Raw genomic sequence first — 14388 nt, 5'->3', positions numbered from 1 at the left:
GTTGAGGGTGCCAATGAGATAGAATATAGAAAGTGACCCAAAAAACAGGAGTTTCAGAAGAAAAGAAGTAGAGGGAAGGAAATGATGACAAAATGGTTCAAGAAAATGTCCTAGAACTGAAGGAGGGTTAGGCGTTTCCAGACAGGATTAGGCTCCCGTGGGGCAGACACAGACCCACAACAAAGCACACATCATGGGAGAGTTCACACCAGTGAGGAAAGAGGAGCTTTGAAAAAGTCACAGAGGCTCTGGAGGCAAAAGGTGCAGTTTTCTCAACAGCAACACTGGGAAAGGGAACAGGAGAGAATGACATCTGCAGAGGTTGGCAGGAAATAATTTCCAGCCTAGAATTCTATATCCAGCCAAACTGTCAGCCAAGAAACAGGATCCAATAAAGTCATGTACAGATTTACAAAGTTTCAGAATTTCTCCTGTGTTTTTTTCTGCAGGAAACTATGGAAATGTGGGCTTCCCTCATAGCTCAGTTGGTAAAGAATTTGCCGGCAGTGCAGGAGACCCAGGTTCAATTCCTGGATTGGGAAGATCTCTTGGAGAAGGAAATGGCAACCCACTCCAGTATGCTTGCCTGGAGAATCTCATGGACAGAGAAGCCTGGTGGGCTACAGTCCGTGGGGTCATAAGACTTGGACACAACTTAGCAACTAAACTACCACCCACCATAAAGGATATGCTCTTTCAAAGTGAAGGAAGGAAAAAGAATTTAAAAACGTAAGTGAACACGAGGGGTCAGGGGAGCAGAGAGTTTGAGAGAATCCCCAAGGTGAAAGCTGGGCCCAGAGGTGATCGGCAAGCAGCCAGCTGGACAGATGAGTGGTCCAGGAGAGACTTCAACTCAAGGTGAGTGAAGCTCAACTGCTCTGAGAGGTGGGCTAAAAACTTGGTGTTGACATAGTGATGAGGGCACAGAAAACTAAACCAACCAAAAAGAATAAAAATAAGACAATTAATGCTTCCAGGGAAAAGAAAAACAGGGAAGGAAGAGCAGTGAGTGTCTCCTTTTTATGGTTACAGGGACATGAACACACTCACGGCCCCCAACTCACAAATCAGAGGAGGGGCGGGAGGGGACAGCAGAGGACACCTAACAAGGAAAACGAACCAGAGAAACAAGCATGTTTAGTGCTGTATTTTCCAGAGTGAAAGGCCCCACGAACGAGTGTGAAGTCAATTTAGTGGCTCACAAACACCATTTCTTAATGAAGTTGACTACAATAGAAAATGTCTGAGATTACTGTGCTTCAGTTCAGTCACACGGTCATGTCAGACTCTTTGTGACCCCATGGACTGCAACACCCAGGCCTCCCTGTCCATCACCAACTCCCGGAGTTTACTTAGACTCATGTCCATTGAGTAAGTGATGTCATCCAACCATCTCATCCTGTCATCCCCTTCTCCTCCCGTCTTCAATCTTTCCCAGCATCAAGGTCTTTTCCAGTGAGTCAGTTCTTCATATCAGGTGGCCAAAGTATTGGAGTTTCAGTTTTAGCATCAGTCCTTCCAATGAATATTCAGGACTGATTTCCTTTAGGATGGACTGGTTGGATCTCCTTGCTGTCCAAGGGACACTCAAGGGTCTTCTCCAAAACCACACTTCAAAAGCATCAATTCTTCAGCACTAACTTTCTTTATAGTCCAACTGTCACATCCACACATGACTACTGGAAAAAAAATAGCTTTGACTAGATGGACCTTTGTTGGCAAAGTAATGTCTCTGCTTTTTAATATACTGTCTAGGTTGGTCATAGCTTTTCTTCCAAGGAGCAAGCATCTTTTAATTACATGGCTGCAGTCACCATCTGCAGTAATTTTGGGCCCCCCAAAATAAAGTCTGTCACTGTTTCCATTGTTTCCCCATCTATTTGCCATGAAGTAATGGGACCGGATGCCATGATCTTCATTTTCTGAATGTTGAGTTTTAAGGAAACATTTTCATTCTTCTCTTTCACTTTTATCAAGAGGCTCTTTAGTTCTTCTTTGATTTCTGCCATAAGGGTGGTGTCATCTGCATATCTGAGGTTATTGATATTTCTCCAGGCAATCTTGATTTCAGTTTCTGCTTCATCCAGCCCAGCATTTTGCATGATGTACTCTGCATATAAGTTAAATAAGCAGGGTGACAATATACAGCCTTGACATACTCCTTTTCCAATTTTGAATCAGTCTGTTGTTCCATGTCCAGTTCTAACTAACTGTTGCTTCTTGACCTGCATACAGATTTCTCAGGAGCATGTCAGTTGGTCTGGTATTCCCATCTCTTTTAAGAATTTTCCAGTTTGTTATGATTCACACAGTCAAAAGCTTTGGCATAGTCAATAAAGCAGAAGTAGATGTTTTTCTAGAACTCTCTTGCTTTTTTGATGATCCAACAGATGTTGGCAATTTGATCTCTGGTTCCTCTGCTTTTTCTAAATCCAGCTTGAGCATCCATACTGCGCTTGGAGGGCTATGTATTTTTTTCTAATTTTGTAGATGTGAGTGTCTACCAGGTAGTGATATATAAAATATATTTGAGTTTTGCTCAAAAAAGTCCAAAACCCACCAAGTTAGAGAAATGACATTAAACACCAAAAGAATCATCCAAAAAGGGCTGATGTGCTTCTGGGAAAGGTGGTGTGGGGAAAGGAAGAGAGACTGCTGTTCTCTTAAGCAGCACTGTTGAACTATTAAACTATTTACATATGTAGATATGCACTGATGTGATTTTTATAAAAATTGTTGTTCAGTCACTCAATCATGTCCAACTCTTTGAGACCCCATGGACTGCAGCACACCAGGCTTCCCTGTCTTTCACCATCTCCCAGAGCTTGCTCAAACTCCTGTCTATCAAGTCGGTGATGCCATCCAACCATCTCATCCTCTGTCGTCCCCTTCTCCTCCTGCCTTCAATCTTTCCCAGCAGGAGGGTCTTTTCCAGTGAGTCAGTTCTTCACATAAGGTGGCCAAAGTATTGGAGCTTCAGCTTCAAAATCAGTCCTTCTAATGAATATTCAGGACTGATTTCCTTTAGGATGGACTGGTTTGATCTTCTTGCATTCCAAGGGACTCTCAATAGTCTTCTCCAACACCACACTTCTAAAGCATCAATTCTTCAGCACTAACTTTCTTTATAGTCCAACTCTCACATCCACACATGACTACTGGAAAAACCATTGCTTTGACTTTGTCAGCAAAGTAAAGTCTCTGCTTTTTAATATGCTGTCTAGGTTGGTCATAGCTTTTCTTTCAAGGAGCAAGCATCTTTTAATTTCATGGCTGCAGTCACCATTTGCAGTGATTTTGGAGCCCAAGAAAATAGTCTTTCACTGTTGCCATTGTTTCCCCATCTATTTGCCATGAAGTAATAGGACCAGATGCCATGATTTTCCATAGTTTGTTGTGGTCCACACAGTCAAAGGCTTTAGCCTAGTCAATGAAGCAGGAGTAGATGTTTTTCTGGCACTCTCTTGCTTTTTCTGTGATAACACTTTTAAAAAAATAAGTTTTAGAGTCAATCAGTCTGAGAGCTAATTCATGGCTTCTCAGTCATGTGACTGTGGGCAAGTTCATCTGTGTATTTAAGGGTCCTTCCTTATCAGACCAAGCTCATTATAGATTTGTTGTGAAATGAGATAGTCCTGTGAAGAACCTAGCACTCTGTAGGGGAAGGAATCACACCTACATCAGTTATTAATTGTTTAAAAACATAATTCTTACTCTGCCAACTGTCTCTCGGACACCTACTCTTGGAAAGCTACTATAGGATGTGCTCCATGAAGAAAAGGAAATAAACCACAAAACTGGAACACGCAGCATTCCAGAAACAGAGGCTCCAGCTTATGAGGCCAAGGGTATCCCAGAGAGACCTTACTGGTGCCACTGAGGACCCAGGGCAGCCCAGACGTGGCTCAGGAGGGTGGCTCCACCTGAAGAAGGTACTCAAGGAGCTGGACTGGACTGAGAGTTTTCAACTTCTGTCAGCATGTTTGGGGCTGAGTCAGTGACACAGAAAAACTTGCAAAAGTAAAAGCAAAACAAGGCGAAAATGCTGAACAAAGGAAATATATGAACTTTGTTCAGCATAAGTTTTGAGGCCATTTACACTGCCATGATGACACTGGGAGGAGGCAAAGGCTGAGGCCAGCATGCAGAGGTAGTGAAGTTGGTGCCTCTGGGACAGGTTCAGGGTAGGTGAGGTGAGTTGGGTGGAGTGAGCAGAAGCTGAGAACTCAACTGTATGCTGAGCCATACAGTCCTACCTGCTCCATAAAATTAAGAAATAAGAATTCAACTGTAAATACACAGTAACAAAACCAACAAGAGAAAGGGAACAGGCTCCTCTTGCAGGGTTCATAGGGAAGCCCAGGTCTGAGTTCCAGACAACCATGGGGTGATGCACCCCCTCCCCGTTCATGTGACAGCTTTGGTGTCCCAAGCCCTTGGGGACTCCAGGCCAGAGCCCCAGTTGTGGTAGTTTCTGGGGCTTCCTCCACCCACAGAGGCGCCAGAGGGAGGCCAGGTTCACTCAGCAGGAAGCCAGGCTGAATCAGTTCCCTCCCCTACACCACAGACCATCTACACTAGGGCAAGGTCAGTCCACGTGGGCAAGGGTGTACAGTATCAGGTCACAGGGTGACCCCTGTCCTACTTTCCCAAATTCACTGGGTCAACCTACATGCCACATGGCACATGCATGATTCATGCCAGTGACCCAGTTCACCCTGATCTTGGGTCTTGGCCATTGCCAAGAGGCTCCTAAGGACTTGGCACAACTCCCCCCACCAGCCCAAGTGTTGTCTCCCCTTCTTTTGGCCTCAAGAGGTCCTGACAGTCCTGTCGCTGCCATCACTGAAATGAGGGGGCTGCAGGCCTGGTTTTACCCCACTGGGGCCTCCAGTGCTTCCCTCCCTACTCAGTCAGAAGGGGTCCTCAAAATCACACACAGGCTACCTCACACCCCACACCCCACACAGAGAACTCCAACCTCTGTGAGCGGCAAAGTCTCTGCAGAGGTTAACTCTAGCTCCAGGCCTACTGCTCAACTGACCCCCAAGTGAGGGGCCCAATGCCACAGCTCAGCCTCCTCATCCAAACACTGGCCCAGCAGTGCTCTGTGGGGCTGAGGTCAGTGCCAGGAAGATTCAACAGGGCATCTGGGTGCCCAGCCAGGCAGCAGGGCTGTCACCCTCCAAACCCCACCCTCAGGCTACCTCCAGTCCCAGGTCTGGACTGTTTCACTCCATCCTAGGGGCTGCAGCTCCACAGCCCTTCAGGAAAGTGAAAGTTGCTCAGTTGTGTCCAACTCTGTGACCCCATGGACTATACAGTCCATGGAATTCTCCAGGTCAGAATACTGGAGTGGGTAGCCTTTCCCTTCTCCATGGGGTCTTTCTAACTCAGGGATCCAATCTAGGTCTCCTGCCCTGCAGGCAGATTCTTTACCAGCTGAGCCACAAGGGAAGCCCAAGAATACTGGAGTGAGTAGCCTATCCCTTCTCCAGCGGATCTTTCTGACCCAGGAATCAAACCAGGGTGTCCTGCATTACAGGCAGATTCTTTACCAACTAAGCTATCAGGGAAGCCTCAGCCCTTCAGGGGCTTTCTCCAAATCTCAGTCCTAGAGAGGAACCTTCTCTGCTTCCCTGTCCCCCAGGTTCCACTATTCTTGCAGCAGGTCCAGTGGGCATGGCCAGGCCAGGGGAGTGAGGCCTCCCTCTGCCCTATGCCTTGTCCCTCTGTCACCCTCGCCAGCCTGTGTGCTCCCCTGGGTGGCAGGGAGCACAGCCATCCACATGCAGGGTTTGAGGGGCGCATATGTATGTGTGCATTGTGTCCGCCCCGTGCGTCCAGCCTCACGTCTTCCCCCAGGACTTGAACCGCCTGGCTCCTTCCTTGGCCCATGGTGTGGGCACAAATGCCCAGGCTGGAAGAGCCTGGCCGTGCCCCAGAAGGAGCAGCAGAGCGACAGGCGTGGAGCAGAGCTGACTGCAGTGCCTGCCCTGGGTCCAAAAGGCAGCCACTCCAGCCCTGGAGCCTTTCCTCTGGCTGTGCAAAGCACTGCACCGAGAGGCTGTGGGGGGACTGACTGCAGGCCGGAACCACGTCACATACGCGGGCCCCTCATTCTGTGCCCCTCTCGGGGGTGCCCAGGGCTAGAATAGGAGCCAACACAGAGGAGCTGAGAGAGGGTGGAGGCCCCACAGGGAAGAAGCGAGAGGCAGCCTCCTGCGGTCTGGGAGGAGCTAAAGAGTAAAAATAAAACCCTCAAACCACCTCCTGAGGTCATGGTTGGGGCCCAGGGCAACCGAATCACAGGCAGGACGAGGTCTGCACGTGAGCCAGGCGGGGCAGCGGTTGCCAGGTCCAGGCCCAACAGGGCAGGGGAGGGGAAGGGACTAAGGAGACCAGGAGTGCTGGGCCAGCTCAGGAGACAATCCGAAAGGATCAGTGACATCAGGAGCAGGGGCCTGGACGGCAGTCCCACTCACACATCCAGGCTACCTGCTCTCAGTCAGGGGCTGCTCTGCTCTGCGTGCTGTAGGGCATTTCACAGCATCCCCAGCCTTGCCCACTGTGACCCCACCATGACAACCAAAACTGTCTCCAGACGCGGCCAAATGTCCACTTAAGAACCACTGCTCTGGAAGAATGGTGAGGTTGTGCAGTCTGGAGCCCCTGGGCAGCCTGCCTTCTAGGGGTGCCCCAGCTGGCACCCCCGCAGCGTGGAGGAGGCAGGGGCCCTGCAGCACTCTGCCAGGTGGCTGCCTCCTGGCATCTGGGTCCGTGCCTCTCTGTACAGGCAGCCGGTTGCACCACCGGCACTCACTGCCCCAGTCGAACTTCTGACGGACAGAGGCCTTGTCTCCAGACTCAGCATCTATTTCTCCCCCGGCAGTCAGGGAAGGGTGGAGTAAGCCGCAGGCAGCTCCGGAGCAGGGCTGGAAGGAAACACTGGGAGCAGCTGCTCGGCAGCCATGGGTATCAGCCAAGGGCAGCACTGGCAGGCTGAGGCCCTGCTGCACAGCCCGGTGGAGCTGGGGCCAGACTGACTACCAGGAGAGCATGGTCCGCTCCACCCCAGTGAGGCCCCACTGCCGAACCCTGGACCTTGGGAGCCCTGCCACACCCGCAGCTGAGGAAACTGAGACCGCAGGATGCTTGTGTCCGGATCCTCAGCAAAAACCCCTAGGGCTGCCAGGAGCCCAACCAGTGCCCCCTAGTGGTTGCTGGTGGAAGCAGTTCTGTGCCCCCAAAGGCCTCAGTTCCCCTCAAAGTCAGGGCCAGCTTCACTTTTCTGACATCCAACATGAACATTTGCTCCATGAGCCCATCCCACTGATGGGCAGGGACCGAGATGGGCCCCTTGGCTAGACTCACCTGGCCGGCGGAGCACACACCAGGACAGGGCCCACCAGGCTCACCAAAGCATTGGGGTCATCAGCGCCCTTCCAGGGGAACTTCTGGGAAGCCTGCGTCCAAGCACACTCCCTCCCACCACATCTGCAGGGAACCCACCCCAGGCCCCAGACACATCTCCACAGCCCAGTGGGAAGCAGGACAGGGGCATCTCCAGGGCTCAGGAGAGGTGCACCTTCCCCTCCTTGCACATGGCTGTCAAGAGCAAGGCAGACACCTCATCTATGCTCACCTGAGCTCAGACTCTGACCAGGCTCCATACCTGCAGCCCAATCCCCCAAGCCTGGATATGAGAGGCCCAGGCTCCCCACCTAATCCCCTACTATTAGACACAACACATTCTTCTCCACACAGACAGATTGTGGAATCCCTGGGGGCAACTGGCTTATGATAAGGCTCCAGGCTTCCCCAGATCCATAAGGCGCTCCCTCTCAGCCGGTCACACCCTGAACCTGCCAGAGCAGGCCATCCCTTCCTGATGAGCCCCAGAAAGCGGCAGAGGCCAAGGAGCTCATAGCAGGCTAGGAGTCCCCTGCTGCAGCTGAGCAGGACCTGCCCACCATCCCTGAGGACAGGCGCCTTTGCTGCCTCCCTCCTATCTGCCCAGTGAGGGCCTCCCTGACCCCCCAACTGTGTAGGTCCACTGTTTTTTTCTTTTCAATCATCAGGTCCTATAGCAACACACGAGCCACAGCTGGTTGATCCCGAAACCAAAGAGATGGAGTGCTGACTATAAGCTCTGCTCAGGTTTCTGACTGCAAGAAGGATCAATGGTATACTCACTCCCTAATCCCCAGATGGTCCCCGTGCCACGCTCCCTGACTGTGTGATCACCAGGGACAGGGCTGTGACTCTTCACAGATGTCCCATAGCACTGGCTTTCCCTCCTGCAGCCGCGGCACCAGGACAGGGCCTGCTGAGGAAAGGGGCTTTCAATCTGCCCCAGGGGTCTTGCGCTCCCATAAAACCAGAAGCTGGCACCAGCCTTCATCTCAGAACAGCTCACACCAAGCAGAAGAGGGTCCAGGCCAGTAGGGACAGTCGAGTCCCCAGAGCATTTATTATCGTCAGGCATCAGCAGTCATGGGGGCGGGAGACAGAGACTGGAGACTCATTTGCCCTTCAGGTAGATCTTGGGGGTCTGCCAGCCTGGGGGGGCTTCCTTCAGGCCTGCCTTCTGCCAGATGCGCCTCAGGTCTCTCTCGAACTTCATCTGTGAGGGCAGAGGGAGTGACCACAAATAGGACCGTGGCATAGCCACGTGCCCCAGCCACCCCACGTAGCTGCAGCCAAGGGCCACACTCACCTGCTTCCGTTTCAGACGTGCTTCCCTGACTTTCCGCCGCAGGAACCGGGTCCTCTTGACCAGCTTGCGGTACTTATGATGATTCATCTTCCGCCGGCGGATCTTGAGCACGTTTCTGCACTGCATCTGGGGCGCATCCCAGACCTCCTTACCGCCCTGCTCGACCCCTTCGCCCACCTGACTGGGTGGACACTCATAGAGTTGGGCTGGAGACACAGTCCCTGGTACCCCAGTGTTCAGTCTGGGTAGGAGGTAGCGAATGGTCAGCCAGCTCTCCAGGGGGCTGATGGACATCTTCCTTGGGACCAGCATCTCCTCAAGTTCCATGTGGACCCGCCTGCCAGGGAGAGAGGCAACCCCACTTGGGTCTGTTGGCTTCGTGCTATAGCAAGGCCTGCAGGCATGCCTGCCCAACACCCCTAAGACAGGCCAGGGTCCATGGCAGCCTGTAGGAGACAAGAGAGCACAGTTAATTACTGCCTGTGGGGCTACACGACCTACACAACCATGGGGCCTGTGGAGCAGAACCCCCTGAAGCCCTGCTGACATCCTCAGACCAAGACTCGCCTTCTGTGACATCTGGATGTCTACAGGGTTGTCTGCTCTCATCCATCAGAGGGCAGACAGAATGAAAACTACAAGCACAGAAAACTAACCAAACCGATCACATGGATCACAGACTTGTTTAATTCAGTGAAACTAAGAACCATGCCGTGTAGGGCCACCCAAGACGGGTCATGGTGGAGAGTTCTGACAAAACATGGCCACTGGAGAAGGGAATGGCAAACCACTTCAGTATTCTTATCTTGAGAACCCCATGAACAGTATGAAAAGACAAAAAGATAGAACACTAAAAAATGAACTCCCCAGGTCAGGAGGTGCCTGATAGGTTACCGGAGAAGAACAGAGAGAAAGCTCCAGAAGGAATGAAGAAGCTAAGACAAAATGGAAACAACGCCCAGGTGTGGATATATCTGGTGATGAAAGTTAAAGTCCAATGCTATAGAGAACAATATTGCACAGGAACCTGGAATATTAGGTCCATGAATCAAAGTAAACCGGAAGTGGTCAAACAGGAGATGGCAAGAGTGAACATCGACATTTTTGGAATCAGTAAACTAAAATGGACCGGAATAGGAGAATTTAATTCAGATGACCATTATTTATACCACTGTGGGCAAGAATCCCTTAAAGGAAACGGAGTAGCCCTCACAGTCAACTAAAGAGTCTGAAATGCAGTACTTGGATGCAATCTCAAAAATGAAAGAATGATCTCTGTTTGTTTCTAAGGCAAACCATTCAGTATTACAGTAATCCAAGGCTATGCCCCAATCACTAATGCTAAAGAAGCTGAAGTTGAATGGTTCTATAAAGACTTACATGATCTTCTAGAACTAGCAACAAAAAAAGATGTCCTTTTCATCATAGGGAACTGGAATGCAAAAGTAGGAAGTCAAGAGATACCTGAAGTAACAGGCAAGTTTGGCCTTGGAGTAGAAAATAAAGCAGGGCAAAGGCTAATAGAGTTTTGCCAAGAGAACACACTGGTCATAGCAAACACCCTCATCCAACAACACAAAAAATGACTCTACACATGGACATCACCAGATGGTCTATACCGAAATCACACTGACTATATTCTTTGCAGCTGAAGATGGAGTAGTTCTATACAGTCAGTAAAAACAAGACCTAAAGCTGACTGTGGCTCAGATCATGAACTCCTTATTGCCAAATTCAGACTTAAATGGAAAAAAGTAGGGAAAACCACTAGACTATTCAGGTATGACCTAAATCAAATCCCTTATGATTATACAGTGGAAGTGACAAATAGATTCAAGGGATTAGAGTCGACAGAGCGTCTGAAGAACTATGGACAGAGGTTCATAACGCTGTACAGAAGACAGTGATTAAGACCAACCCCAAGAAATAAATGCAAAAAAGCAAATGGTTGTCTGAGGAGGCCTTGCAAATAGCTGAGAAAAGAAGAGAAGCAAAAGGCAAAGGAGAAAAGGAAAGATATACCCATCTGACAATGCAGAGTTCCAAAGAACAGCAAGGAGATATAAAAAAACCTACCTCAGTGATCAATGAAAAGAAATAGAGGAAAGCAATAGAATGGGAAAGACTAGAGAACTCTTCAAGAAAATTAGAGATACCAAAGGAACATTTCATGCAAAGATAGACACAATAAAAGACAGAAATGGTATGGACCTAACAAAAACATAAGATATTAAGAAGAGGTGGCAAGAATACCCAGAAGAGACCTTCAGTCAGTTCAGTTCAGTCGCTTAGTCATGTTCGACTCTTTGCAACCCCATGGACTGCAGCACGCCAGGCTTCCCTGTCCATCACAAACTCCCGGAGCTTGCTCAAACTTATATCCATCAAGTCGGTGATGCCATCCAACCATCTCATCCTCTGTCGTCCCCTTCTCTTCTTGCCTTCAATCTTTTCCAGCATCAGGGTCTTTTCCAATGAGGCAGCTCGTCACATCAGGTGGTCAAAGTGTTGGAGTTTCAGCTTCAGCATCAGTCCTTTCAATGAATATTCAGGACTGATTTCCTTTAGGATGGACTGGTTGGATCTCCTTGCTGTCCAAGGGACTCTGAAGAGTCTTCTCCAACACCACAGTTCAAATACATCAATTCTTCAGCACTCAGCTTTCTTTATAGTCCAACTCTCATAGCCCTACATGACTACTGGAAAAACCATAGCTTTGACTAGATGAACTTTTGTCGGCAAAGTAATTGCCTCTGCTTTTTAAAATGTTGTCTAGGTCTGACATAGCTTTCATTTCAAGGAGCAAGCGTCTTTTAATTTCATGCCTGCAGTCACCATCTGCAGTGATTTTGGAGCCCAAGAAAATAAAGTCTGTCACTGTTTCCATTGTTTCCCCATCTATTTGCCATGAAGTGATGGGACCAGATGCCATGATCTTCGTTTTTTGAATGTTGAGTTTTAAGTGAACTTTTTCACTCTCTTCTTTCACTTTCATCAGGAGGCTCTTTAGTTCTTCTTTGATTTCTGCCATAAGGGTGGTGTCATCTGCATATCTGAAGTTATTGATATTTCTTCCAGGAATCTTGATTCCAGCTTGTGCTTCATCCAGCCCGGCATTCTGCATGATGTACTCTGCAAACCTTGACAGCGTATTAAAAAGCAGAGACATTACTTTGTCAACAAAGGTTTGTCTAGTCAAAGCTATGATTTTTCCAAATGTGAGATTTGGACCATAAAGAAGGCTGAGTGCCAAAGAATTGATGTTATTGAACTGTGGTGCTAGAGAAGACTCTTGAGAGTCCCCTGGACTGCAAGAAGATCAAACCAGTCAATCCTAAAGGAAATTCTGGAAGGACTGATGCTGAAGCACCAATATTTTGGCCACCTGACGTGAAAAGTTGACTCACTGGAAAAGACCTTGATGCTGGGGACAGGTTGAAAGCAGAAGAGGATGACAGAGAAAGAGATGGTGGGATGGCACACCGACATGAGTTTGAGCAAGCTCGGGGAGATGGTGAAGGACAGGGAAGCCTGGCATGCTGCAGTCCATGGGGGTCAGAAAGAGTCCGACAGGACTGAGCGACTGAACAACAATAGGGCAGTTTGTGTGGCCTGGCCCCGCCTTCAGGTGGTGAGGAACAGCAGCGCAGGTAACAGAGTTGCTAACTCCATACTCCTAACCCAGGTGTGTATCCCGCCCATCTCCCCCCACAGGGCTTCTTACCTGCCCTGGGAACAGCCCTGAGCAGCTGGGAAGTCAGGCGCATCAGAAACATGGTCTGTGCGTGGCTGTGGCCCCAGGCGATCAGCGGAGCTGGAACACAGGTGTGCGCAGAGGTCACTCTGGGGGTTCTGGTCTCGTTCCGATTCTCGTACCCGGTCTCCGTAGCCACCCTCTCCCACCACGAGGATGCCACTTCGAGTACAGCTTCCTCCCTCAAAACCTCTGCCTCCGAGGGTCCCCAGCAGTGCGACTCTGGGCAGGTACTGGCCGTCCCTGAGCCTCAGCTTCACCCCAAGTCTCCCACCTCGCAGGTTGTGTCTACGATCGGGTCTCGGGCCCCGAGCCCCAGCCAGCCGCGGCCTCCTGGGTTGTCCGTGGAGCCCGCTCGCCGGGTGCTCACACAGACCCTGCACAGACACCGCAAGAAGTTCGATAAACCATACCTTCGCCTCGCTCAAGCACTTCCGGTCCGTTCCTAAGGCCGCCCCAGCCCGAGCGCAGCCGCCTGCGTGTTTTTACGCCCAGCTCCCCCTAGCGCCCCTCTGCGCCCCACTCCCAGTCGGCGCAGGTACTGCCGGACCCAGAAAGCGACGGTTTCCGGTCGAAGGAACCGCCCCCCGTGCCCAGCCCCTCCCACAGTTCGCCGACTCCGCCTGTCCCTCGCGGAGGCTAGAAAACTACACTTACCACAATCCCAAGGGTGTTCCCTCTGCGCCTGTGTGGCTCGAACTCTGGTCGATCCTCGACGGTCAAGAGTCAGTCGCCCCGGGAAGCCGGAAATGGCGTTTTCCCAGCGACGGAAGAAGAGTTTGCGGGAGCGACGGAAGTGGCCCTAACTACTGCAGATGCCGGGCGGGAGATGGACTCGGAGCTACTCGTCTTGAGGGACGTTGTCTTCACCCTCGAGCCCGCCTCTTGGGGCGGGAAAGGTGGTAGACAGGTGCCAGGCGTTGGGCTAGAGCCGGGGCGTCGTCAGGAGTGACTTGGGTGTCTCGGACCCGCCACCCCTCCGCTTTGGCTTGCAGCCTCCGCTCTGCCAGTCTGGATAAGCGAAGGACGTCCCGCATGTACGTGGGATAGATAGTACGACGCTTTTTGCATGGGTGGAGTATATTCCTTCCTTAAAGCAAACAGGCTTCTATGTTGTGCCAATGAGAAGTTTCTGTCTGAAAACCAGAAGCAGCATGGGGTTGAGCTCAGACCCAGTGTTGTTCCTCAGGGTAAGGGGTTCAAAGGGCCCACATAACCCGTGTAACACAGAAAGGCTCTGTTGTCATGAGGTTGGCTAGGATGGACAGGATCCCCAGAATGGACCTGAAAGAGCTCCTGCTGGTACAAGGATGTAGGGAGTCTCTTTGGTCCTCCTCTGAGGCTTGCCCTGTAGAAGGGTCTACCAGTGAGTCTTAGTACGAAATGGCCAGGCCTAGCAACCCCCAGGCCCCAACTTAGCTAAGCAGGGAGTAGAGGATAGGCCATTGGGAGGGCAAAACTGCAGGATCTGGGCCCAGCTCTATAACTTAGTCACCAGAGGATTTACCCTTCAGCCTGAGGCACAGCTTCTAGTTCCCAGGTTGAAAGATCTCTGAACACATCCAGGAGCCTACCTCTCAGCCTCCTCAGGTTTTTATGGTTTGGTTCTAAGAGTGAGCCACCTGGACCCTGGATGTTGATCTTGCTGCTTTCACACCTTGGCTGTACTGACTTCAGGCACCTTTCTCCAGGCCACTGTCACCAAGAAGGGTGTGCCTTCACCCATTAAGTGCCAGTCTGGAGAGAGCCAACACGGGGCATAGACAGGCCCCCCGAGTGCCTTTGATCTACAGAGTGCACGCAGCACTGGGAGACAGCCCTGACCCACCCTGCTCTCCAGTACCACTGAGCTATCCTCACCCATTCCCACAGAGGACCCCTCCAGGGTGATGCTCTTCGTCCTTTGCAAACCCTC

At 50.7% G+C, this 14388-nt stretch overlaps 1 protein-coding gene across 2 annotated transcripts; it reads right to left on the bottom strand.

Moving 5' to 3' along the window:
- Positions 1-8435: 8435 nt before the first annotated feature.
- On the bottom strand, positions 8436-13023 carry AURKAIP1 (aurora kinase A interacting protein 1). Of its 2 annotated transcripts, none has more exons than XM_065935958.1 (4): positions 12887-13023; positions 12444-12533; positions 8720-9165; positions 8436-8626 (listed from the first exon to the last, which is right to left on the bottom strand). In XM_065935958.1, exons 2-4 carry the CDS (start codon positions 12493-12495, stop codon positions 8525-8527), a joined length of 600 nt encoding a protein of 199 aa, XP_065792030.1. In that variant the 5' UTR covers positions 12496-12533; positions 12887-13023; the 3' UTR covers positions 8436-8524. The 2 variants fall into 2 exon arrangements, with proteins under 2 accessions (XP_065792030.1, XP_065792031.1); XM_065935959.1 differs by lacking the exon at positions 12887-13023 and adding an exon at positions 12748-12882.
- Positions 13024-14388: the final 1365 nt, after the last annotated feature.

The sequence above is a fragment of the Muntiacus reevesi genome, chromosome 5 (assembly GCF_963930625.1).
Source record: "Muntiacus reevesi chromosome 5, mMunRee1.1, whole genome shotgun sequence".
Lineage (NCBI taxonomy): Eukaryota > Metazoa > Chordata > Mammalia > Artiodactyla > Cervidae > Muntiacus > Muntiacus reevesi.
This window is presented reverse-complemented; position numbering and strand designations above follow the sequence as displayed.

Excerpts from the sequence above, each read along its gene's own strand:
- AURKAIP1 (XM_065935958.1), bottom strand. The coding sequence starts at position 12,495 with ATGTTTCTGATGCGCCTGACTTCCCAGCTGCTCAGGGCTGTTCCCAGG. Across the intron at positions 9,166-12,443 it reads CAGGGCTGTTCCCAGGGCAG|GCTGCCATGGACCCTGGCCT; the intron begins GTAAGAAGCCCT and ends TGTCTCCTACAG. Across the intron at positions 8,627-8,719 it reads CACGTCTGAAACGGAAGCAG|ATGAAGTTCGAGAGAGACCT; the intron begins GTGAGTGTGGCC and ends CTGCCCTCACAG.